This window comes from Lissotriton helveticus, chromosome 4_1, assembly GCF_964261635.1.
Source record: "Lissotriton helveticus chromosome 4_1, aLisHel1.1, whole genome shotgun sequence".
NCBI classification, from domain to species: Eukaryota; Metazoa; Chordata; class Amphibia; order Caudata; family Salamandridae; genus Lissotriton; species Lissotriton helveticus.
The window spans coordinates 1,566,830,068-1,566,853,669 of NC_136063.1; the positions used below are offsets into that span (position 1 = coordinate 1,566,830,068).

General features: G+C 44.7%; 1 protein-coding gene across 4 annotated transcripts in view; it reads left to right on the forward strand.

Annotated features, from left to right (window-relative positions):
• The window catches only part of C4_1H7orf57 (chromosome 4_1 C7orf57 homolog), a 249,703-nt gene that overhangs the window by 205,150 nt on the left and 20,951 nt on the right, over positions 1-23,602 (forward strand). The window contains exons 7-8 of one of the 4 annotated variants that reach the window (XM_078688185.1): positions 325-461; positions 13,424-13,552. In XM_078688185.1, coding sequence (XP_078544311.1) covers positions 325-461; positions 13,424-13,542 — 256 coding nt within the window. In that variant the 3' untranslated portion in view covers positions 13,543-13,552. Of the gene's footprint in view, positions 1-324; positions 462-13,423; positions 13,590-23,602 lie in introns of all 4 variants that reach the window. The other 3 variants (XM_078688183.1, XM_078688184.1, XM_078688186.1) reach the window with 3 other exon arrangements.

Here is a 23,602-nt window from a genome sequence, read left to right on the forward strand (position 1 = left end):
ATCGCATTAAGAAACTTAGTCCACAACAATAGACTGCAGAGGGGTTATTGTACTAAATATAGTGTTCAGAATCTTTAACTGATGCTCAATATGTCATCCAACCAAGCATTCACTTTGAATGAGTATCACAATGCTGTAGCATAATTTTATCAGGTAAACCTATGTGTGTGAAGCATTGAGATACCAATGAAATACGATTGGCAGCTGGCAGATTGTAAAATTAGGAAACAGTACTTCATATATTACCTTTATGAAAAAGTTGCAGCAAGGTTGCTTGCTTTCATTAATGCTTTCATTTATATTTCCATCGTTTTTTTCATTCAGGCGGACGTCACGAAACAGTGATCCAGTGAACTTTAGCAAGTTATTAAGCAATGGTTATGGAGATGATTGGATCCAACAGCGCAATGATAGGGACAAAAAGGCTCAGCAGAAGTCCAGCAATACTGAAAAGCCTAAAGGTACATGTAATGCTAAGAATAAAACTCCAGAAAGAGAATTTAAGATACAAAACTTTGTGTCCAACCTATTTCCAGTAGAAAGGAAATGCACCCCACCATCGTATAGGCACTGTAATGCTACATGTGGAATTTAACCAGAGTCCTTTTGACTCCAGAACCAACGAATGAACAAATGTACGTATATACTTTTCCCTTTAGCAACATCAATCTTTTATAAGAGTTACAATGATCCAAAATATAATAATCCACAGGCATTTGTGATAGTAAAGAAGCACTGTCTATGATAGTGAAGGTTAGTGCTTTGGATTATTGGTGAACAGCATTTCCCAGTGAACATTTGTAGTTTCACATCTCCTGTCTGTTTTTATTCATTAGTGAAAACACTGATAGTGTCAGATCTTGCCTCGCGGAATCCAGATGCGACGAGTAATGGTCCACCTCCTGATAACACCAACACCCAAAATAATTTATATATATATATAGGGTGTTCGAGGGATCAGGCGAGGGAAGGGAAAGGGAAGGAACAGCGTGGGACGAATAGGACCTGAAACGAGAAAGATAGATATGTAAACAATGCATACAATCTACTCTCATAAATTCTCACTAAACCCCTTTTTGTGTACCTCTCAATATGCTTTGTCTTTTCCTTTATAAGGCATCTCCCTTCCAAGTTGTGTAGTTCATTAATAGTCACTATAAAACATAACTCAAACAGATTAGAATCCCAAGTCTTCATACGATGATAGAATTACAATTCTCAGAACCCATTCATACATACCAAGAATTCATAAACTGTGTACCCAATCAGGAAGGATAAAAGTAAAGGGAACATGAATCTCACTTCTATGTCAAGAAGAAATGAAACCCCAAAATATCCAGAATGAGAAAAGAAATGGCAACAGTACTGGATTTAAATGTTAGAACGGGTGATGTTACTCCACACACCCTGCATATTCAAAGTCAAAGTATAGTTCTAGAAATATATATATATCCAACAGCAGAATGAAGCATAGCATGAGAACTCCAAACCAAATTGCATGAAGAGACGCCTGTCTCTTAATGGTAACGTGTGGTTAGGAAAATAGCCACCGCGCTCCGTAGAATGCAACAGAGACTCCAGTCTCTGTACGGTAACGCGTAACCAGATTAGTCACAGCGCTCTGTTCTCTTAAAACCACAAGAGACTCCTGCCTCTGAACGGTGATGCGTGGTTAGGACAGCACCACCGCACTCCGTTTTACTTGCCACAAAAGACTCCAGTCTACTAACGGTAACGGGTGACCAGGAATCGTCACATCGCTCCGTTATCAACTCCCGCAAGAGACTCCTGTCTCTTAACGGTAACGCGTGGTTAAGAACCGCGCTCCGTTTAGCTCCTGACAATAAATACAACAGATATTCCTGCTCGTTCACCCACAGTACAAGGAGAAGGAATAAACAGCAGTGAGACGGTAATGTGCAGCGAACAGCTTACTGCTACATTCCGCTCACACTCGCAACTTTCATTAGCGTCAGCCGACACTATATCCACAAGAGTACTCACTCGAAAACAACTCCAACCCCAGCCTCGATCCCGGTACTGGACGGCTTCAGAAGAAGAGCCGACGACTCTCCAAACTCGGCAGAACAGGAACAAAGTTATCCGAAAAGGAATTACGCACGCTAATGTCAGCGTCATGACGTCTGAAATACTTCCTATCACCCAAAGGACTCATGGGAGTTGTAGTTTCCTCTAGGCAGGCGCTGCTACGGACATACCTGACAGTAGGTCCCCACCCCTAGCGCCTCCTAGGACCAGGCTTGGTGTGATATCTGCTATGGAATGATCGAAGCGCCCCAGGAGCATGGACATCATGCCAGGAACCCCATGAATCATCCTCGGCGGTATATCCTTTCCAGGTACCACAGAACACCCCTCCTCATCCGGGAATCCTTGATACTTCGCACTTCATACTACAGGTTCCCATCACGCACCACCGGAGGCGGAGCACGCCGTCTTGCAGAAAGGGCAGGCTTTAGGAGGTTACAATGGAAAACGGGATGTATACGAAGCGAACCAGGCAACTTCAGCTTGTAGGCCACAGGATTAACCTGCTTCACCACTGTGTAAGGGCCTATGTATCTGGGATGAAACACACTGCGCAACTTAAACTTGATGTTCCTGGTTAAAAGCCACACCCTATCACCCACTTTATATGTGGGGCCATCCACACGATGAACATCTTCCCACTTCTTGTAACATTGCTTGGCTTTCACGAGATGCTCACGCACTTTCTTGTGTGTCCTGTGCAGGTTCTTAACTTGATTCAAAACAGCTGGTTGTGAAGCTTTCTCTTCCGGGATACTGATGGGGAGGATTCTGGCATCGTATCCGTAATTAGCCCTGAATGGTGACATTCCCAGAGAAATATGCCAAGCATTATTGTAAGACAGTTCTGCCATCCATAACAATGTCACCCAGGAGTCTTGAGCTTCTTTTGCATAGCATCGGAGGTATTTTTTTAAGGACTGATTCAGCCGTTCTGTCTGTCCATCAGTTTGTGGATGGAAACTGGTTGAGAGTGTAGCCTCAATTCCCAAAGCGCTGCACCAAGTTTTCCAGAACCTAGCTATGAATTGTGGCCCTCTGTCGGACACAATAACGTCTGGAATACCATGCACCCGTATGACATTGCACAATAACAATTGAGCAGTCTGCCCAGCAGTTGGTAGATTAGAACAAGGAATGAATTGACCCATTTTTGTGAGGCTGTCAATGACTACCAATATAGCCGAACATCCTTGTTCCAAAGGAAACCCCGTGACAAAATCCAGACTGATATTTTGCCATGGTCATAGCGATGTGGGCATGGGTAGGAGCTTTCCTTTCTTTCTGGTGTGTATAGATTTAGCCCTAGCGCATTCCTCACAAAGCCTCACCCATAATTGAACGTCAGTTCTCAGAGCCGGCCACCAAAAATGTCTTTGTATCAGGTGGATGGTCTTACTTATTCCCCGATGACCAGCCAGTGGGGATGCATGACGCCAAGTAAACGCCTTCTTCTGTAAGCCCCTGGTAGGCAGGAAAAGCTTGTTGTCCCAGAAAGGCAGTTCCTGTTTCACTTCACATTTAGTGTCTTGTTTGGCCCAATCTTCCCACTTAGACCCTGTCTGGTATTGCCTGACTTCTGTTAGGAACTCATCTGCTCGGACGGCACATATCACGTTAGAGGGTTCGATGATGGTTTCCATGATCTTGTGGTTATCTGAAACAGCTAGTGTTTCCTGTCTAGACAATAAATCAGCCTTACAGTTGTCAGCCCCAGGTCTAAATGTAATCACAAAGTTATATTCTGAGAAGAAGAGCATCCACCTTATTTGACGCTGCGACAGGTGTCGTGCAGACTTCAGATACTGCATGTTCCTGTGATCGAAATACACAGTGATGGGGTAGCTGCCCCCCCACAGATAATGTCTCCATTCTTGGAACGCCTTTTTTATTGCTAGTAAATCTTTCTCTGCAATATTGTAATTACGTTCCGCTGGATTCAATTTATTAGACAGATATGCTACCGAATCGAGCTGTCCGGTCGTATGATCTCTTTGTGATAGAATGGCTCCGATGGCCTCATCCGAGGCATCAGCCTCAACCACAAATGGATACTCTGGTTTAGGGTGGGGGAGTATGGGAGCTGTGGTGAAATCCTTCTTCAAGAACATGAAAGCGTCTTCAGCCTCCTTAGACCATTCAAACGACACACCTTTCCTGAGTAACCTGGAAAGCGGAAGTGCTACCTGAGAAAAGCGAAGAATGAATCTGCGATAGTAATTCGCCACACCCAGGTAGCACTGTACGTCTCATGTTTTTTGGGGTTGGCCACACTTGTACTGCCGTCACTTTCCGTTCTGACATACATAACCCATCAGGACTAAGCATGACCCCGAGGAACTCCACCTCCCTTACACCAAACTCACACTTGCTAAGTTTGCAATACAAGCAATGTTCACGCAGTTTCCTCAACACGCTGATGACCTGTGTCTTGTGGCTCTCCACGTCATCAGAATAGATGAGTATATCATCTATGTATACCACCACGTACAGGTCCACAAACTCATTCAAGACATCATTGAGAAAATACTGGAATGCCGCCGGGGCGTTGCACAGGCCGAACAGCATTACAATATATCCATACAATCCATAACGAGTCTTGAAGGCAGTTTTCCACTCAACTCCAGAACGGATACTTACCAAATGATACACTCCCCTCAAATCCAGTCTGGTATATATACTGGAATCCCTCACTTGGTCTAGCAATACTGAAATGAGGGGTAGAGGATATCTGTTGCGTATAGTGTTTTTGTTTAACATTCTGTAGTCTACACAGGCTCTCAGATCTCCGTTAGCCTGGCTATAAAAAAAGCGGGAAGGCGGCACGAGAACATGAGGGTCTGATAAACCCTATTTCTAGGTAATGATCCAGATATTCCCGTAAATGTTGTGTTCCACGAATGGATAAAGCAAAGACCCGACAGGCCGGGATGCTAGCCCCCTCTACCAAATCTATACGGCAGTCATATTCCCGATGCGGTGGCAACTGTTCAGCTTTGGATTCACTAAATACATCTCTGTATGACTCATAATCAAGGGGCAACTCAACCTCTTTTTCAGCCGCTGTAGCCACAACAAAGGGATACAACAGAGCTGCCGCCTGAGTAGGTTGACTCTGAATGAAAATGTCCCACACATTCCTCAGACAGGAACTGTATGGTCTTTGTTCTCCAATGTATTGTCAGGTTATGGTGGCTCAGCCACGGCATTCCAAGAATCACTTCGTACTGTGGAGCATCTATGATGTTTAGCCTCATCAACTCCTTATGCCGGCCTTGGGCCACCTCCACTATCAAACCCACCATCTCTGTTTGCTCAATGATATGATATGACCAGATTTAAGCGGTTTACCATCAACCGCCAACACTTCTTCCGGGGTCTCCCGAGGCACTCTCTTCAGAGCCAGTCTAGTAACCAACCCATCGTCTATAAAGTTTCTGGTCGCTCCTGAGTCAATCATGACTAGGACCTGATGGCATTGGGGATCACATTCAAGACTAATAGGGAGCACGATATGGGATTCTGTGTCCTGTACTGAGGGAGTAGCCAACGATGGGATACGCCAAACCTTCTCTTCTGCAACTTCCACACTGCCACTCACTGCAGGAACCGAGGCAGACACTGCCACCTTCATATTCCTTAACCAATTACCTGTGTTTTTTGATTTTGATGGACAATCCTTGACATAATGCCCTTTTTTCCCGCTGTACATACATAGTCCTTGTACTTTACGGGTCTCTCTTTCTTCTCTAGACAATGGGGCTCGAATCGCTCCTATTTCCATTGGTTCTGCTCCTGTCTCGGAGGTACCCACTACTCGGCGAGGCATTCTGTCAGTTCTGTAGTAACTACCCCATCTTTTTCTCTCTCCCCCTCTCTGTCATGCGGCCATCTAACCTTAATGTTAAATTAATCATCTCGTTACACGTCGTGGGTTGGGGATCTATCTGTGCCAACACATCTTTTAATTCATCCCGCAAGCCTTGGTAAAATAATGATATGCATTTCTCTTAGGGCCATGCGGTTTCTGCCAACAATCGGTTAAACGTGGTTAGATATGTCACTAGATCTGTTCTCCCCTGCTTAAGTTCCAACAACTCTTTTTCCGCCCTAAATGTGGTAGTTCTCCTGTCAAACACCCTTTCAAAGTCTGCTCTAAAAGCGGCCCAGTCTGACAACACTGCATCATTATTCCTCACCAAAGGGACCGCCCAATTAGCTGCGTCCCCCACCAAGTTTGATATGGCAAAGGCTACCCGTGAATGGTTATTGGGGAAAGAGGCAGGTTTGCATGAGAAGTGCAACATGATTTATGTCAAGAAAACCTGGACTTTCTGTGGGCTCCCCGCATACCTTTCAGGACTAGCTAATGGTATGGGGGGGGGGGGTACTGTGACTTGTATTTGTGAAGGGCCCGGATTAGCGTCAAAAGGGTTTCGAGACAGTTTCTCTACCTTTTCCCTTAGATCTGACAGAATTACGCACCCACGAAATATTGCTTCGCCTGATCCAGGTGCTCCGAGTCATGGCCTCTATGGATGATATCCTTCAGGCATTATTAATGGTTCAGCAAGAATTAGCTGCGCTTGTGTGTATATTTAACATCGGGGCGAGGGAGCAGAAAATTCTCCAATCTTAATGGCACTCTATTAATGTGGTCCAATTGTGCGTCTAAGGCAACAAGGCGATGGATGGCAGATAGACAGTGGGCCATAATTAATCTCTAATGGTCTATGTGTTCTGATCCACGATCGCTGCGGAGCCGTGATTGCTTGCCAAGCAATCACGGCTCCACAGCGATTGGAGATTTTTCTGCTCCCTCGCCCTGATGTTAAACATACACACAAGCGGACTGTATTAATTAAGTACCATTGAAACTGGAGAATCATTGAAAAACAGGAGTGATTTGAATTGATCTACCTAGAAGTAAAAGGGGCCGTGTAAGAGCTAGCACATGAGAAAGTTACCTGACGCCACCCCTTGAGGCAAGTCCTCATGTCCTTAAATAATACACCACTTATCAGACTCATTGTCTTGCAAAATCCAAACTGACCCCAGCTTATTCTAATAAACAGGCTGTCTGAATTATCAACCCCACCCCCCCCCCTTACCTAGTCCTGATGAAGACCCGCAATGACACTTTAAGAGTGCTTTCAGAGGGTTGAAACGTCGACTGTAGAACTATCTGGACCAGTCTTTTGGGATTCTGTGCTTAGACTAACAATCGTGGTGCACAGAACTATCCGAAGAACTTTGTATCACTGGCCAATTCCCCTTCCTCCCTCTCCCTTTACCACTGTATATAATACACTTTCACGAATATCACTGAGCACCAAATGTCACAATTCTCTCACATATGATGCGCGACCATGTACTTTTGACAGCCATGTATATATTCGTACAAGGGTATTTATAAATGAAGCAATTTATATATAAATCTCTTGTCATACCCCAGCTGGTTTGGTTTTTGCATTCTCATAAAATTTGTTTTGTAACTTATTTCAAAAAGTAATTTCTGTGAAACATAGTCCTGAACCTCAGTGTTCCCCTGGACTTCTGGGAGAAGATTTGCTATGCTGCTGTGTTTGTCGTGGCCTAGTTTTTTTGGTGGTCTGTCTGACTACTAACTGCTTTACTCGACGCTTCAGCCAGAGGGAAATCACCCTGCAACTTCAATCATCCACACCTGTGGCTATATTGTCGAGAGTTTGCATCTGATTCCTGCCTGCATTGTCCCACCTGGTAAACTCAGTGCCCGTTAAGCACCAAGGAGAGTCAGGTACACCTCTGCATCTGGGACGTCCGAGCTAGGTAGAGCTGTTCTGCCTATTGATCCCTGGCTCGAGGGCTCCTCCGAGCTCAACCATCCAAGCTTAGCCTCCAGTGGACTCTCCTTAACTCACCTTGCAAGTGACAGAGTGTCACAAGTACTGCTTTTCAGCACCCGCGGCTCCTGCGTTCAGCACCAAGGACAGCCAAATCACCTCTTCACCCAGAATCCCTGGCCATGGTAAAATTGTTCTGACTGTCGAAGCTTGTTCTGGGAACCTGCAGGACCTTAACTCCAAGTGGGTTCCTTTGAACTCATCCTGCAAGTGACCAATACCACCTTGTGTTTTCTCCGCAGACCTCAATGATAACGTTTGACAGCTCTGTAAAGTACTGATTTATTAATCACTGTAAAATTGATAACTCTGGGTATACGTGAAGGATTTACTTCGTTTTGGTGTCTAAATTAATATAAACATTAGCAATATTTTGCACATCTGGTGTCTGATTTCTTTTAAAACATGTAAATTACCTATCGTCCATGTTGGTTCTCTGAAATGCTTAACACATGTTCCTCCAAGTAAGCCTGACTGCTCTTTGCCACACTACCAGGACTGAGCTAGGGATTACTAAAATAAATCCGAGGTCCAGCAACGGTCCAGGAACTGCACTAATGTGACTTGCCCCGGAACAAAGATTGGCTCCTCCAGACAGAGGGACCTCTTTGAGAGCCAAGGCATAGCCAAACTCTCTTGGACTAGTGGCATTAGTCCCCTGCACACCGCAGGTAAAAACATTTTCCCGGAACCATAGAATCGCTGGCCGTCTCACCCTCCAAGGGATTGTCCAAAAGTATATGCTCCAGTGCATTGTGGAAAATGTAGTTATGACCTCCAGCAATTTTCAGAGGGCTGCTGTTTTCCACAGGACCTCTGGACGTCAAAGTACTGATTCGCTGACCTTGTCGCTACTAAGGATTGTTGGTGACCAGTTTGGGCACCACCCCCTTTACTTGACTCTGGAACAACAGAGAACCCATCAACACCTTCAAATGACCACAGCAGTGGCCCAGTTGTCGACCTTTTGCATCTGTTTTCTTCCCAGCAGCGTCTAAGGGGTAGATCCAGCTCTCCTGCGGCTCCCACTTGAGCACCAAGGACTGCCAGGACAATTCTGTACCTCGGCCTCTCGGGCCAAGTAAAATTGAACTGACTGCTGTGACGTGGCCCAGGGGCACTCAGCACCTTACCCCACCATGGGTTCCACGTAACTCGACCTGCAAGTAACCTATTGTCACTAGTATCTTTTCCTATTGACTGCAATAGTAAAGTTTACAGTATTGAATTGCACTGATTTATGATTTCTTCTAAAATCCATAACTACGGTTTATACATCCACTAATCCACTGGTATTCGTTTTGGTGTCTAAATGCCAACAAATATTTGCCTTATGTTTATAATTTGGCGTTGGATTTCCTTTGAGTCGTGTCAATGACTTATCTTCCATGTTGATACTTCGAAATGCTTAATACATGTTCCTCTAGTAAAGCCTGACTGCTCTTTGCCACACTAGCAGGACTGAGCTAAGGATTTATTATTGTGAATTCAAGGACCATCTTTGGGGTATCATGTTAGTACTACATGGTGAGGCCTAATCAGCATCACCACATAATACTCCACTTTCCTACATTAGTGTTACAGCGGAGCGATCCTGAACTTGTGTATCGCAGTACCACTTGGTCATAAATTAATTTTGCTCAAGGAATCCACTATTGACTTTAGACTAAAAAACTTATTTCATAAAAACATTTAGTTGGAATTTCAGGGGACCATGTGTAGACCCCCTCCCCCCCATTCCAAAAGTTAAAGTAACAAAGTTTAGACAGAATAAAAGGTTTATCTGTTTTTCAAAGTTTTAAAAATATCTCAATTTACAAATAAAAGCAAGGCACAATGGAGGCCGGACTGAATCTCGACTTGTCAGTCATCTCCGCTCTGAAGATCAATAATGTGAGAGTTCTGTGAAAGGCAAAGGGTATTGCCTATAGGGCAACAACCAAAGAGGAGAAACTCGAAAGAGCTCTCAGCTTTTATGAACAGAAGAAGTTAGAGGGGCAGGGCTATTCTTCAGAAGAAGACCCTAAAGAGGGGGGGGGGATGAAGCCCTAGCCCAAATTGAAGATGTTGAGGAAAACTGTGAAGACCCAACAACTCCACCATTTCCCGGACCCCCTTTACTAGTGCGAAGTAACATAAGTCACTCTAGCAGACCCTCTACTGAAAAGGTGGTAGGAACCTTTGCTTTAGAGCTTGACCTGTTCTCACTGGAGGAGAAAAAGGTTGAACTCGAAGAAAGGACACTAGCCCTTGAGCAAGGAAGGGTCTAGTTGGGCTTAAGGCCCAAAGTTAATGGTGGCAGCAATTTTAATATGAAAAAAAGAAAGCTTTGACCCTAAGATCCCCAAAAGGATTGTCCCTAAGTTAGTGATGGTGATGACATTGAAAAATGTTTTTCAGCCTTTGACAGGGCTTGCAAAATTAGGAGGATTGCAAACCAGTGCTGGGGCTCTCTATTGTGATAGATTTTCTCAGTAAAGGGCAGATATTTTTCTCAGTAAAGGGCAGATATAGACTTCTGACGCTTAATGAGGTAGAGATGAGTCGTACAATCATATGACAAAGACTCTCATAGAAGGTTTTGGACTCAACACAGAAAAGGACAGAGTGAAGTTTAAGGACACCCATAAAGGTCAAAACCAGACATGGGTGGATTTCGTAGACTCCTCAGTCAAATCACTGGAAGGATGGATAAAAGGCAATGAGGTGGACATTTATGATGGGCTATATAACTTGATTATAAAAGAGCACAGTTTGTATAAATGTACCACAGAGAAATTGCATTATCTTTTGTTGGATTCGTAGTTGTCTTCTCCCAGAGAACTGGGGAAGATAGCTGACAAGTGGGTCAGTATCAGGGTGACCAAAATGGTCCATGATGGAAGTAGCAACAAGAAAGGGGAAGGAGGGGAGCAACAACCAACACAAAAAGAAGGAGTTCTCTAAAGGCCTCCACAGTTTTTCTCAAGAGGGCAGGCACCAAGACTCTCAGAACAAGGGTAAGGGCTACGGTAAGAACTGGGCATTTTGGGCATGCTTGGACTGTCATCAGTCAAGGCATAAGAAAGGAGATTCAGCATGTTCCAAAAATGTTAATGTTAATGTTGCTTTTAAAGCGCAATCAATCATCCTGGATAGGATATTGCGGCGCTATTATTTCTGTGGTAAGCTGTGGGTTAATACTTGAGTTATATAGAGTTAATCGGGTTTAGGAAAAAGAATAGTTTTCAGGTTTTTTTTAAAGTCAGGTGGCAGTCCGTGAGTCTGAGATCCTTGGGCAGGTCGTTCCATCTGGTTGCTGCCCCCAGTGGTGGACAATCCAAAGGGTTGAGTAACATAGGAGATGGACTTGTACTCTGTAGAGGCCAGACCTGTTAATCCAGTTCTCCAGCATTGGTATATTTCATCTATTGCAAACACACAAGATGATGGACTGAGTGCTGAAACTTTTCAACCACTCACCCCTTGTCACAAATCTGGGTTTAATCCATTGTTCTTTTGCTCACTATGCCACACCAGTTTGGACCAGCCATATGTAAATCAGTCTTGACCTTGTTCCTCCTGGGAACAGTCTAGCCCGAACTGCCAGGCCAGGTCCTCCCTGGACCAGAAACAAGCACCCTGGGACCGGTTTCGGGGTATTACCCCTCATCAGCCAGGGTAGCTTGAATCCAGTGCCACAATAAGCAAGGGACCCACGTCTGGGCATACCCACGGACACTGAGGGCGTACTTAGTAAACACAAAAGATGATGGACGAAGGGCTGAAACTTTTCAACCACTCGCCCCCAGTCACAGATCTGGGATTCATCCATTGTTCTTTTGCTCACTATGCTACATAGGTTTGGACCCAGCCATATACAATTCTGTCTAGACCCTGTTCCTCATGGGAACAGTCCAGCCCAAACTGCCAGGCCAGGTCCTCCCTGTACCAAAAACAAGCATCCTGGGACCGGTTTCGGGGTATTACCCCTCATTGGCCAGGCTAGCTTGAATCCATTGGCACAGTGAGCAAGGGATCCACGTCTGGGCATACCCCTGGCTACTTGGGGCAAACTTAGCTAACACACAATTTGATGGACGGAGTGCTGAAACTTTTCAACCACTCATCCGGTAACCAGTCCAGGGAATACTTGGCTTGGCAGTTTGGACGGACTGGTCTCATGAGGAGCAGGGTCAAGAATGATTTGCATATGGCTGCGTCTGCACTGGGGTGGCGAAGTGAGGAAGAGAATGATGATGGATTTAAGCCAGATCTAATAGTGATTGGAGGTGAGTGTCTGAAAAGTTTCATCGCTCTGTCCATCATCTTATTGTGTTTGATTTTTTTGCCCTAAGTTGTCAGGATATGCCCAGACGTGAATCTGTGTCTCACGTACAATTGGACTCAAGCTAGCCAGGCTGATGAGTGGTGTTACCCCGAAACTGGTCCCAGGATGCTTGTTTCCGGTCTAGGGAGGACCTAGCTTGGCAGTACGGGCTGGATTGTTCCTAAGAGGAGCAGGGCCAAGACTGATTTGCATATGCCTGGGTCTGAACTGGGGTGGGGAAGTGAGCAAAAGAACTATGATGGATTTAACCCAGATCTAATAGTGACTGGGTGTGAGTGTCTAAAAAGTTTCATCATCTTACTATGTTTGCCATCTTTCATCTATTCATATGTGACCCTAGCTCCTCCGTAGTCAGGGATTCAATTCTGTGCTAGGAAATATGAATTATGGTGGCCTCTGGGAGGAGTAGGAGAGCTTAGCACCTTCACCTCATTGGCATGTGTGAGTTGTTTCGAATCACGCTGATGTACTACTAAACAAACACTGTTGTTGAGGCCTAGGGCAATTTTAACAATGCTTACTGCTGTTTAAAGCTACGGGATTCCCTGGCTCACAACTAGAAATACCAGACCAACATTGGAGTACTGGAATTACAGTTGAGTAACTAATTTCTTGCTGTGCAAGCTGTCTTCCCATGCCTCACCCTGCTGCTTGGCACATCCATTTAGTATGTAGGGAGCTGTCTAGGGGCTACTAGAACAACAGCCACTATGATAAATGAGTTGTAATTCCACCGATTTCTGATTACAACTTCTCAGGTGAGTTTAATTTCTGATCTCGTTATTACTGTTTCATGCCATCAACTCCATTAGCTTTGGTTTCTTATTTTATGAGCTCTCATTTTACCCTAACAATCCAGAACAGAGGTCAAATTAGATTTGGTGATTTCAATTGATTTATGCATATGCACCTTTTAAGATTTTATTTATAAGTAAACTAATGATGACCAGGTTACATTGTTACTGCTTATAAGTATTGGTGCCCATCAACAACATAATCTAACAGTTATTTAAGCTCATTTTTTTCAGTTAGGAGACAGAATCCAACATACATTGTTCATATTGTGGGTATTTGATTTGCTCTTGGTCTTGTTTAATGTTAGTTGAACAGGTTTCTGGAAATTAATGTTTTATTCTGGTCTTTTTTGTATTTCTTACAGATCCTGCATTAAGTGAGTACAAGAAGAATAAAGCACCGAAGCAGATAACTGCATGCACAGCCTCCCAAAAACGAAAATCAAATTCAAGAATAAAGGATAAACAAAGGTCCCAATTTTGATCTGGAGCAGGTGCCCATCCTGATATGTCACACCTCTCATTCAGCATGTATGCTTTCCCACTCCTACCAATACTGGGGTGGTTGCTGTTTTGGATGCAAAATAAGGATTAATTAAGCATCCATCCATAACCCTAGAAAGTGCCATCCTTTACTAACACCATATTAGTAAATATATCATGTTAATCTCTAATTTACCATTAAGGTCAACCATGTGTTAACCAGAAAAATGCCCTCAAGTTCTGAAAAACGAATATTTTTAATTAAACTAGCTAATGGTATCATATATAATTTGTAGTGTAACTCATCCCTCCTCCTCAATCCCCCTCAAAATCATTTTTGTTAGCTGAAAATTATTGTAACAATACCAAGAAATGTAATAGCTTATGTTCCCATATTTTGAGACTTTTGGAATTTTAACTGAAATTTGAATCCCTATAGTTGGTGTATTTTATTTGCAAAACCGAGTATTAATACAAACGTGCACAAGAATTAAAGGATTAATGTAAATGTAATGGGTCATTACAAGATGAGTGGAAATACTAAATCTGATAAATAGTGGCTCAGATATGTGCTATATTAACCGAATGCAATACTTCCTTCCCATTCCAAGTTTTGCTTCTCATAATTGGAGATAACAGGGAATACCAAATGTTTTACAGTTTTTGGAGGTGCAAAACTCTGAATTTGCTGTATGTTCCCTTAATGGATTCCATCAGCTTTTACCTTGCAAAATCTGTGGCGGAACAAAGTGTGATATTCCCACGTGGGCTGCCGATTTTCTGCCTGGACTGGAATTAACTTTGCACTTGTTTTGCGACCTGTGTGTACCAGTAACACAGATTGCATTAGATCATGGACTGTTTAGACGTGCAATTTTAAAGGACTGTTGAAAGTCAATAAGCTGTAAGTAAGAAAGAAAACCCCCAAAGTTTCAGGTCCTCTTTCCTGGCTGGTTCACCACCACTGCTTAAGGCAGACCTGCAAGTTGTCTTCCTTGGCCATCCAACTACTTCCTAATGCTTTCCTATTTGTGAATAAGTAAAAAAAACCTTCCTTAGATCCCACCCCATGTGACTTCCTTGCCTCCATTGGCAGCTACTGTTGTTATCTCCTCCCCATTGTTCTTTCCTCTTTTTCCAGGTTCCCCACTCTCTTAACTGAACCAGGAGGGGTTGATGAGCTCCTGCTCTGGGCCCACCGCCCTGGTAGCTGCATTGTGCTGTCAGCCGCTTTGTGCTGTCAGCCGCTTCAGGGACAGAAGTAGTACTCAGGGCAAAGACATTTACAGCATCTTTCACCCCCGCAGGATTCTCTGTGCAATATTTTCCCTAATGATAAACCCATATGGGCCATGAAGCAGAATAGGGCATAGGTTTCGAGAAGTGGAATCAGTGAAGACATAGTTGCTGATGTGATTAGCTCACCTACGTCCTCCTTTCTGCTCCGGAAACAGAACTGTGCACACTCTGGGAAAAGCGCCCTCTCTATGACCCTGGACTTATAGTGGGTGGGTAAATAACGCTTCGAGCCGTGCTTTCTGCAGGCGCAGAAGTGCCCAGCTTTGGTCGGTGCGGCTTGCTCCAGCAGTGGTCACGCTATCACATTCTCCCTTCTCACCTCTGCCCACTAGTTCTTGGGGTGAACGTAATTAAGTATAAATCATCCTAAAAAGAGTCCGAGCATGAGCAAATGAAATAACTCAGATAATAGAGCAATTCCTCTCAGCTTCCAGTAGCATCAATACCCGGTTGAATCGGCCTCTGGTGATTCTATCCAGGAGGAAATCTGACGAAACGATGCCCGGCTGGGTCCAAGGCCAGTGATAAAGTGTAGCTGAGGGTTGAAGCATGGCTGCCAAGAAGCAGCACTCAATTTTTTTACAAGAGTTTCCAAACAAAACAAAGTCAACCCTCTAAGAAATGTCAATACAGATAAATTCCTTAAAATGTTTCAATGCTATTCCCACCTTCTCTAAAAGAAAGGCAGGATTAAACAAAGTGATTGCCATGGAGAATAAATCCAAATTGCCCTCTGGAAAAGTTGAGGCGGAAATACTTCATGGGCCAAATCAATGTTTTAATACACTTGGAAGTAGTGCGATCTGGTCATGTACTGAAACAAGTATTGAAATTAGGGAGGAAGGTCCTCTATTGGAAGATTTTACCCTCCCAGATAGCAATTTCTACTTTGCCATGAATGGCCCTCAGACATCTAAAGTACCCATCGATATTCCATCCTCTTTAAACCTAAGGGAAAACATAATGGATACACCTATTGGTCCTTCTATCAAGATGCAGTTTTTTAGTATTACACACAGTGGAATTTCTATAACAAATTCAAGGGCATCAATCACTCCAAATTTGTCTTTGAGTCCAAGTAGCCAACCAGGGAATAAAGTTCTGTACTCCTAATCTCTGCATTGTCTGGAAAGAGTTTTGTCCTCTGTATTGGCCCTGATGGAGAAATCTGTGACCAACTCCGATCACATTCTGGATTTCCTTTTGTTCCTGACTAAATCTGTTCTTTTGGACCATAGACTTCTAAATGGGAAAGCCTCCTCACCTTTTCTTATTTCCTCTACTAAGGCTGCACTTTCCAAAAGGGAGTGCCAGTCTCAACATTATTGCTGTAGTTCCAACACAACTAAATCCTGCTCCAATTTACAAATCTAGGGACTTTAGTACCCAGGCAGGCGCTCCCTTTGGTATGTAAAAAAGGGCAAGGAAAGTGTGCATTTATTTGAAAAGTACCAGCCTTTTTCGCTACAGAGGTTTTTTGAGCTTGAGATCTCCACGTTATTGCCTTCGAAATCCCCATGACCAAATGTTACAAAAGTGAGTAAGGTAAATAATGGTTCCCCATCTTTCAAAAAAGAACAGATGTATACGTCGAGCCATTAGAAGACCTCGTCGGCGTGCTGATGTCCATTCCCTTTTTTTCCCGCGACGTCGACGCGTAACAGTTTTCATATGGTGATTACTTTGTTTTCTTGAAGATTTCTAATGGCTACTTCTAGGAAGTCCGGATTTAAGCCCTGCAGGGAGTGTGGCGGTCATATGTCGATCACTGATCCCCATGATGATTGCCTTTGGTGACTGTCTTCCAATCATGAAATTGATGAGTGTCGATGCTGCAGGAAGATGAATCCAAAAGCCCTTAAAGAACGTAAGGCTTAACTTTTTATGGCCAAAGCCAAAAAGGAGAAGAGGGATTGGAAGCGTACGAAGTAGTCGTCTTCTCATACTTCGAAGTCAAGAAAACACAAGAAGTCGAAGAAGAGGCATGGTTCTCTGCGCCGTTCGTCAAAGAACAAGGCTTCAAGATCGCCTTCTACAGCGAAGCGGCTTTGAAGGCAAGACTTAGTATCTCCTACTCCATCTCAATCTCCGGCTCCGAGATCGCTGGCGTCGAAGGGCTCTTTGACGCCTAAAGATTGTCCGGCACCCAGTAAGTCTCCGACTCCCAGGGAGTCGGTCCAGTTCATGTGGCTTCACCTGTGTGGGTGCTGTCTTCAGCGGCTCTGCAGGTTCCAGATCAGCCTCAGGCAATGTTCCCTCTAATTTTTTTCTCTATGTGCGGCAGAGTAAGGTCTCTGTGCGCTGCAGCCAAGGCTATGTGCACCAAGAACCCGACCCCGCGTGTAGACCAGGGCTTTAAGTTTGGGGTTTATCAAAGGGGCGTGACCGATTCATGGCTTAAAAGCAGTAAAGCGAAAAATCTGTGCTTAGAATAGTGTGCCACCCGACTGATATTTTGCTTCTTCTGTCATTGCATCCAGATATATAATACAAGTAACATTACACCTACAACAAGCCAGGACTCTTCGCTTTGTCAATAGTTGTTTGTTGCATAAAGTTGCGTATAATATTGAAAATGCTTGCATTCTTGTCGTAGAGGTTGTGGCTTAATGCTCGAGCTGCCGACTTAGTAGATGGATTTTGAGTCTCTGGTCAGCCTAACGTCCTGTGATCTGGGCAAATCAATTAAACTCCCCATGCATACCAAAAAAAGAATAATCTTACAGAGCCCATTTTCCTTCACTGAAATCCCAACTAATGGGACGCCATGCAACTTGCTGTACTTATAGCGGCTTTAAGATCTTTTTAGAGTTTCTTGTTGCTTAAATCGGTGTGATTTCTGATAATGTTATGTTTCCCTTATCTTCACTGCTTGATTTTACTTGCGAGAAAGTGTTACTCATAGTCGTTGAATATCGCCCATAAAAACACTAAAATTCATAAATAACCTTGGCAGCTATGGAAAAGACATGCATCAAGTCCAAAAGTACGACGTGTGCTTTACACGTCGTGCTTTTAGACTTGCTGCATTCTTTTTCTTCATAGAGCGCGGCTGCAGGCTGATTGTGGGCGTTTGTGAAATTATTTCTGTTAATCGCAGCGCCTGTCATGTGCTGCAATTAACATAAATACAGTCCTGCTAAGTACCAAGCATCAGGCATACGACTAGCGCATTTCAGTGTGGTGGTCCGCATTACCGCACTGAAATGCATTGTCACGCATAATAGGCATAGTGCTGCCTCCTCTGTCAAGCCTTCACAGTGCTTCTATGGATAAACTAAAGCAGGATTGGCAGCGCACAATTGGGGGCCGGCTGAGCTAGTAGTTGCTAGCTCACTGGTTCCTTACAATTTATCAATGCTTAGACGGAAATTATATGAAAGCCGCTGCGTGGCGAGACGTCACAACCTCCTGCTGCCGGCTGCATTTAAAAGATTGGGCGGCTAGGCTGCGGCTAAATAGCACAACAGTAAACTAAAATCAAATGATGACTCCACGTACCACGGCGGCCGCTGGAATCCACTGCCCAGTACAACTCTGAGACGAGCTGCTCCTCATTGAGTCTGATACCGGGGGCGGCGCACGTTTAACATGCCAAACGAGCATGTCCTTTTAGCCAGACTCTGAGTAGAAGGGCAGTCGGCCTGAAAACAGGAATGCAGTGGCTCTCTTCGCAAGTAAGTGTAGACATAGAATCCCATCCAAGTGTCAAATTTGCTTTTTAACGCTTGCCATTGATCACTATCAACTCAACTGGTGTCCTCCTGGTAGGACTGTGCCATGGTTCTTTTTAAAAGGCACAGGCCGGCTGAACAGCTTGAAGTCACGGCCTCAGCTGACTGTAGGAGCATAACCGCCTGTGCCACCCCTCAGGTGAACCTGCTAGTATGACGCTTGCACAGTGAGTCTGACTCCTGCACTGCTTGCAGAACCGAACAGGCAAGAATCGAGCACAGGTGACAGAAATGAGTTCACCACTGTTGCAGCTTAGACAGTATTGCAGCTGAGGTCCGTGTTATTCATGTCGGAGCCTCACATCCTTCTATTTTAGGCCCTGTCCCATTTGGGACATATAGGCCATGGGAGCCACACTAATGCTCAGGATCCTGACTTGACTGTTTGATTGCGGGCAGCAGGGATGATCCAGGGGGCCCAGTGTGGGCAAAAACTGGCCAAGGCATCTGTGTTTTAGTAGTTCAGCTATCTTGCCATGGATGTTATTAATAAATGACATTAATGCCCCAATCATTCTGAGCAGCCTGCCCCACCTGCATTTAGTATACTGAGTCTGAGAACGGTGAAGTCACGCAGCATGACTCTGCTCAATTTTCAGCTGCCTGCCGCTGATGCACTTTAGTTCAGTAACTTCTTAGTTTCTCGTTGCTAAAATCGGTGTAATGATTGATATAATTTATATATTTACCGATGCTTTATTGCTTGATTTTTCTTGTGTGAAAGTGTGACTCATCGTTGTTGAAATGTCACTCATAATTAAACTGAAGTTATGAAAATGTCACACATATCAATTTGAAACCTTGGCAGCTATGTAAATACTATCACAAATCCAAGTTAGAACATGAGAGGAAGAGAGGTGACACCCAAATAGTACAAAGAAATGCATGGTTTCTGACAGGTACACAACAGCGGTGCTTAGAGAAGCGCTAGTCTTGCGATAGCATCTCCAGACTAATTCTTCCATTGCTACCATGCTTTATTTTGGTCACAGTCTTTTCTGCCCCTGATTATCAGCTCGCTGTTTGAGGCCAGACTGATGTAGGGTCTATCCCGTTTATTTATCAATAATCCACGTTAACATAGAAAAAAAGCAGCAAATCAAAAAGCACGACGTGTGCTTTACACGTCGTGCTTTTGGACTTAATGCATTTCTTTTCCTAACAGAACGTGGCTGCGGGCTGATTGTGGGCATTTGTGAAACTATTGCTGTTAATTGCAGCACTAACATACGCTGCAATTAACATAAATATCTTCACAATAGCCTACAATCAACCCGCAGTCGTGTTTCATTAGGACAAGACAAGTATTAGGTCCAAAAGCTCGACGTGTAAAGCACACGTCGTGCTTTTTGATTTGCTGCATTTCTTCTCTCAACAGAGCGCGACTGGGGGCTGAGTGTGGGCCATTGTGAAAATATGTGTTAATTGCAGCGCACGACAGTGTTGCAATTAACAAATATTTACATGAAGGCCCACAAACAGCCCCCAGTCGCGCTCCATTAATCAAATATTGCGGCAAGTACAGGAGTCCCTGCGTGCACAGGCTTCCCTGTCCCGCAATCATCAAATTACCGTGTTTCACGCCGCTCGCGATTTAAAAGTGTGCGGCGCGAATGCTCTTCAAAGATGTGGGCGCTTGGCGGCACAGAGGTGCGCATGCGAGCCCGCAGCTTTCAGGGAACACTGGCCTCAGGTGATTCTTTGTTCAGGAAGGTACGGATCCATATCCTCCTTTTCCTGGAACAGACCCTACGCATTTTTTAAATGCGATGTATGGCATGTTTGCCAGGGCCTCTAATCCATTTGGTGCGCCTTCGGGCCCCGTGGGACCTTTGCCCTTTAATTTGGGTGTACCTCACCAGTATGCCCAGGCGCCCTTCATGCCATTCTTTGCCGATGACTCTGGCTTGGCATTGTCCGGCTGGGATGCGCAGAGGCTCCTTGAAGAGGAGGGATATGGACAGGAACAGGAGGAAGGAGAGATTGTTGAATCTGTGGACGAGTTTGAAGGCTTACAGGAGGCTAGTGGATTGGATACTTCCGAGTATGAACTCTCATCTCCAAAGGTTGGAGTATTGCAGGATGTTGCTCCTTATCATGTCGTAATAAAGAAGGCAGCTGAGTTGCTTGATCTGCAGTTACCTTCAGCTGAGGTAAAATCTAACATCCTGACTGAGGTTCTTACTACATCTTCAGCAGTTTCTGAACCTCTTCTACCCTTCAATGAGCCTTTAACAGAGCCTATTTTGGAAGTTTGGCAAAAACCCTTGACTGCTCCTGCAGTTTCCCAGGTCCATTGCAAGAAGGTACAGACCTGCTCCTGGGGATCCGGCGTTTCGTTCTTCACATCCGTCACCTGAAGCCTGGTCCAGGCTTCTTGTTCGAAGCAATCCTCTGGTTACTTTTCTACTATGAGTAACAAGGAGAGAGGCAGGGAGAGTATAATGACACTCTTGTTCCCCGGTCAATAATCAATAATCAAAAGAAGAGTGTCTATGGAGGCCAAGCCGTCCCTGGGAGCACAACAAACAACCACACTGGGATGTTGAAGAAGGCCCTCACTCACCACCTAGTGATGACATGCTTCATCATCGGGCCCCACCAAAGAGACCGAGTGTCTCTTTGGTGTGCTGCAACGCCAGGTTTACTGCGGAGCGGGATGGTGAGTATAGGGTGTGTTGAGTGCAAATGTGACTTAGTGAGTGGTGGGTGTATTAAAAAGGTCTGTAGTGTATCTGAGGTAATTATTTTTATTAAATGATCACTAAAGACACAAAAATTAAAATATGTGAGGAAACAGTCCACTGTAATTGAGTGGTAGATTCCTAAAGGGTGGTCGACATGTTTCTTGCCATCGAAACGGTGTTAATTTACCCGGCAATTCATCAGGACTGTGTGTGATAAACCCTGGCGGTATGGGCACTCTAAGGCCCACCCTTACCTAGGGACGTGAATGTGAAAATTAAATAAAGGTGAAAAAGTGCAAAAAAATTAGGAATGATTGAACTATTCCTAATTACTCCTGGTTTAGGAGGCTTCTACTTATCGTTTCTGCACTTTGTAGGTGTTAGGAATGAACACCATGGGTCTCAGGAGGGGGGTGGAAGCGTATTCGGCACACCGACCCCGACGATGATCGTCCACTGGATTGGATACTTCCGAGTATGAACTCTCATCTCCAAAGGTTGGAGTATTGCAGGATGTTGCTCCTTATCATGTCGTAATAAAGAAGGCAGCTGACGATGATCGTCGGGGTCCGGTTCGAGGGTGACGTAGGTAGACTGCGGGTGCTGAGCATCAAGGGCGGTGTGCCGAATACGCTTCCACCCCCCTCCTGAGACCCATGGTGTTCATTCCTAACACCTACAAAGTGCAGAAACGATAAGTAGAAGCCTCCTAAACCAGGAGTAATTAGGAATAGTTCAATCATTCCTAATTGTTTTGCACTTTTTCACCTTTATTTAATTTTCACATTCACGTCCCTAGGTAAGGGTGGGCCTTAGAGTGCCCATACCGCCAGGGTTTATCACACACAGTCCTGATGAATTGCCGGGTAAATTAACACCGTTTCGATGGCAAGAAACATGTCGACCACCCTTTAGGAATCTACCACTCAATTACAGTGGACTGTTTCCTCACATATTTTAATTTTTGTGTGTTTAGTGATCATTTAATAAAAATAATTACCTCAGATACACTACAGACATTTTTAGGTCTCGCGCCTGCGATGCATATGGCAAAGCCATATGCGCATCGCGCAGGCGCGATACTATAGTCATCGGCTATGCTTCCCAGGAGACAGGAGATGTCACGCGCACGCTCTGGAAAGCGATCGGCGCCGGCCGCGCGCGCGCGTTTCCCAATCTCCTGTCTCTCTGGGAAGCACACAAGCAACCCCAGCAAGCCCCGCCAAGGTAACTTTGAAATAATCTTTATTTCTTGATAATTATTGCCTCTGGACTTTTTTGTTTAATATTACGGGCATGTGGGTTGTGTGATGCTGCATAAACAGATGCGTTTGGAGTTTATTTACCGATCCGCTATGGAGGGGCTTTTCTTTAATCTGTTGGTGGCTGTTTTTTTTATTTTTATTTATATTGCGTCTTCATGTACACATGATGTTTGACTTTTTTGAGCAATTCGTTACGTTGGGCTTTTGTATAATTTGATACTAGCTGTTATTTTATTTATATTGCGTCTCCCGATGCTGTGTTTGCCTGCCCCGCCAGCTCTCCAAGGTTGCTATTTGTTTCTTTCCCATCTGCGTACATCACTTGCGGGATACAGGTAAATCTGCATTCTAGAGTTGCCTTTATTGTTTTGAGGCCGGGCGCAGGGGCTGCTCCGATGTTATCAAGGCTGCTATCCCACTGCTAAGGCGGTGCTGCACTCACTGCCTTGTTTATATTTGTTTTAGTTCCGTGATGCTCCGATCTTTGCCCCTTCCGAGTGGAGCTTCCGAGTGGAGCTTCCGAGTGGAGCTTCCGAGTGGAGCTTCAGAGTGGAGCTTCAGAGTGGAGCTTCCGAGTGGAGCTTCCGAGTGGAGCTTCAGAGTGGAGCTTCAGAGTGGAGCTTCAGAGTGGAGCTTCCGAGTGGAGCTTCAGAGTGCAGAGTGGAGCTTCAGAGTGGAGCTTCAGAGTGGAGCTTCAGAGTGGAGCTTCAGAGTGGAGCTTCAGAGTGGAGCTTCAGAGTGCAGAGTGGAGCTTCAGAGTGGAGCTTCAGAATGGAGCTTCAGAGTGGAGCTTCAGAGTGGAGCTTCAGAGTGGAGCTTCAGAGTGCAGAGTGGAGCTTCAGAGTGGAGCTTCAGAGTGGAGCTTCAGAGTGCAGAGTGGAGCTTCAGAGTGGAGCTTCAGAGTGCAGAGTGGAGCTTCAGAGTGGAGCTTCAGAGTGGAGCTTCAGAGTGGAGCTTCAGAGTGGAGCTTCAGAGTGGAGCTTCAGAGTGGAGCTTCAGAGTGCAGAGTGGAGCTTCAGAGTGCAGAGTGGAGCTTCAGAGTGCAGAGTGGAGCTTCAGAGTGCAGAGTGGAGCTT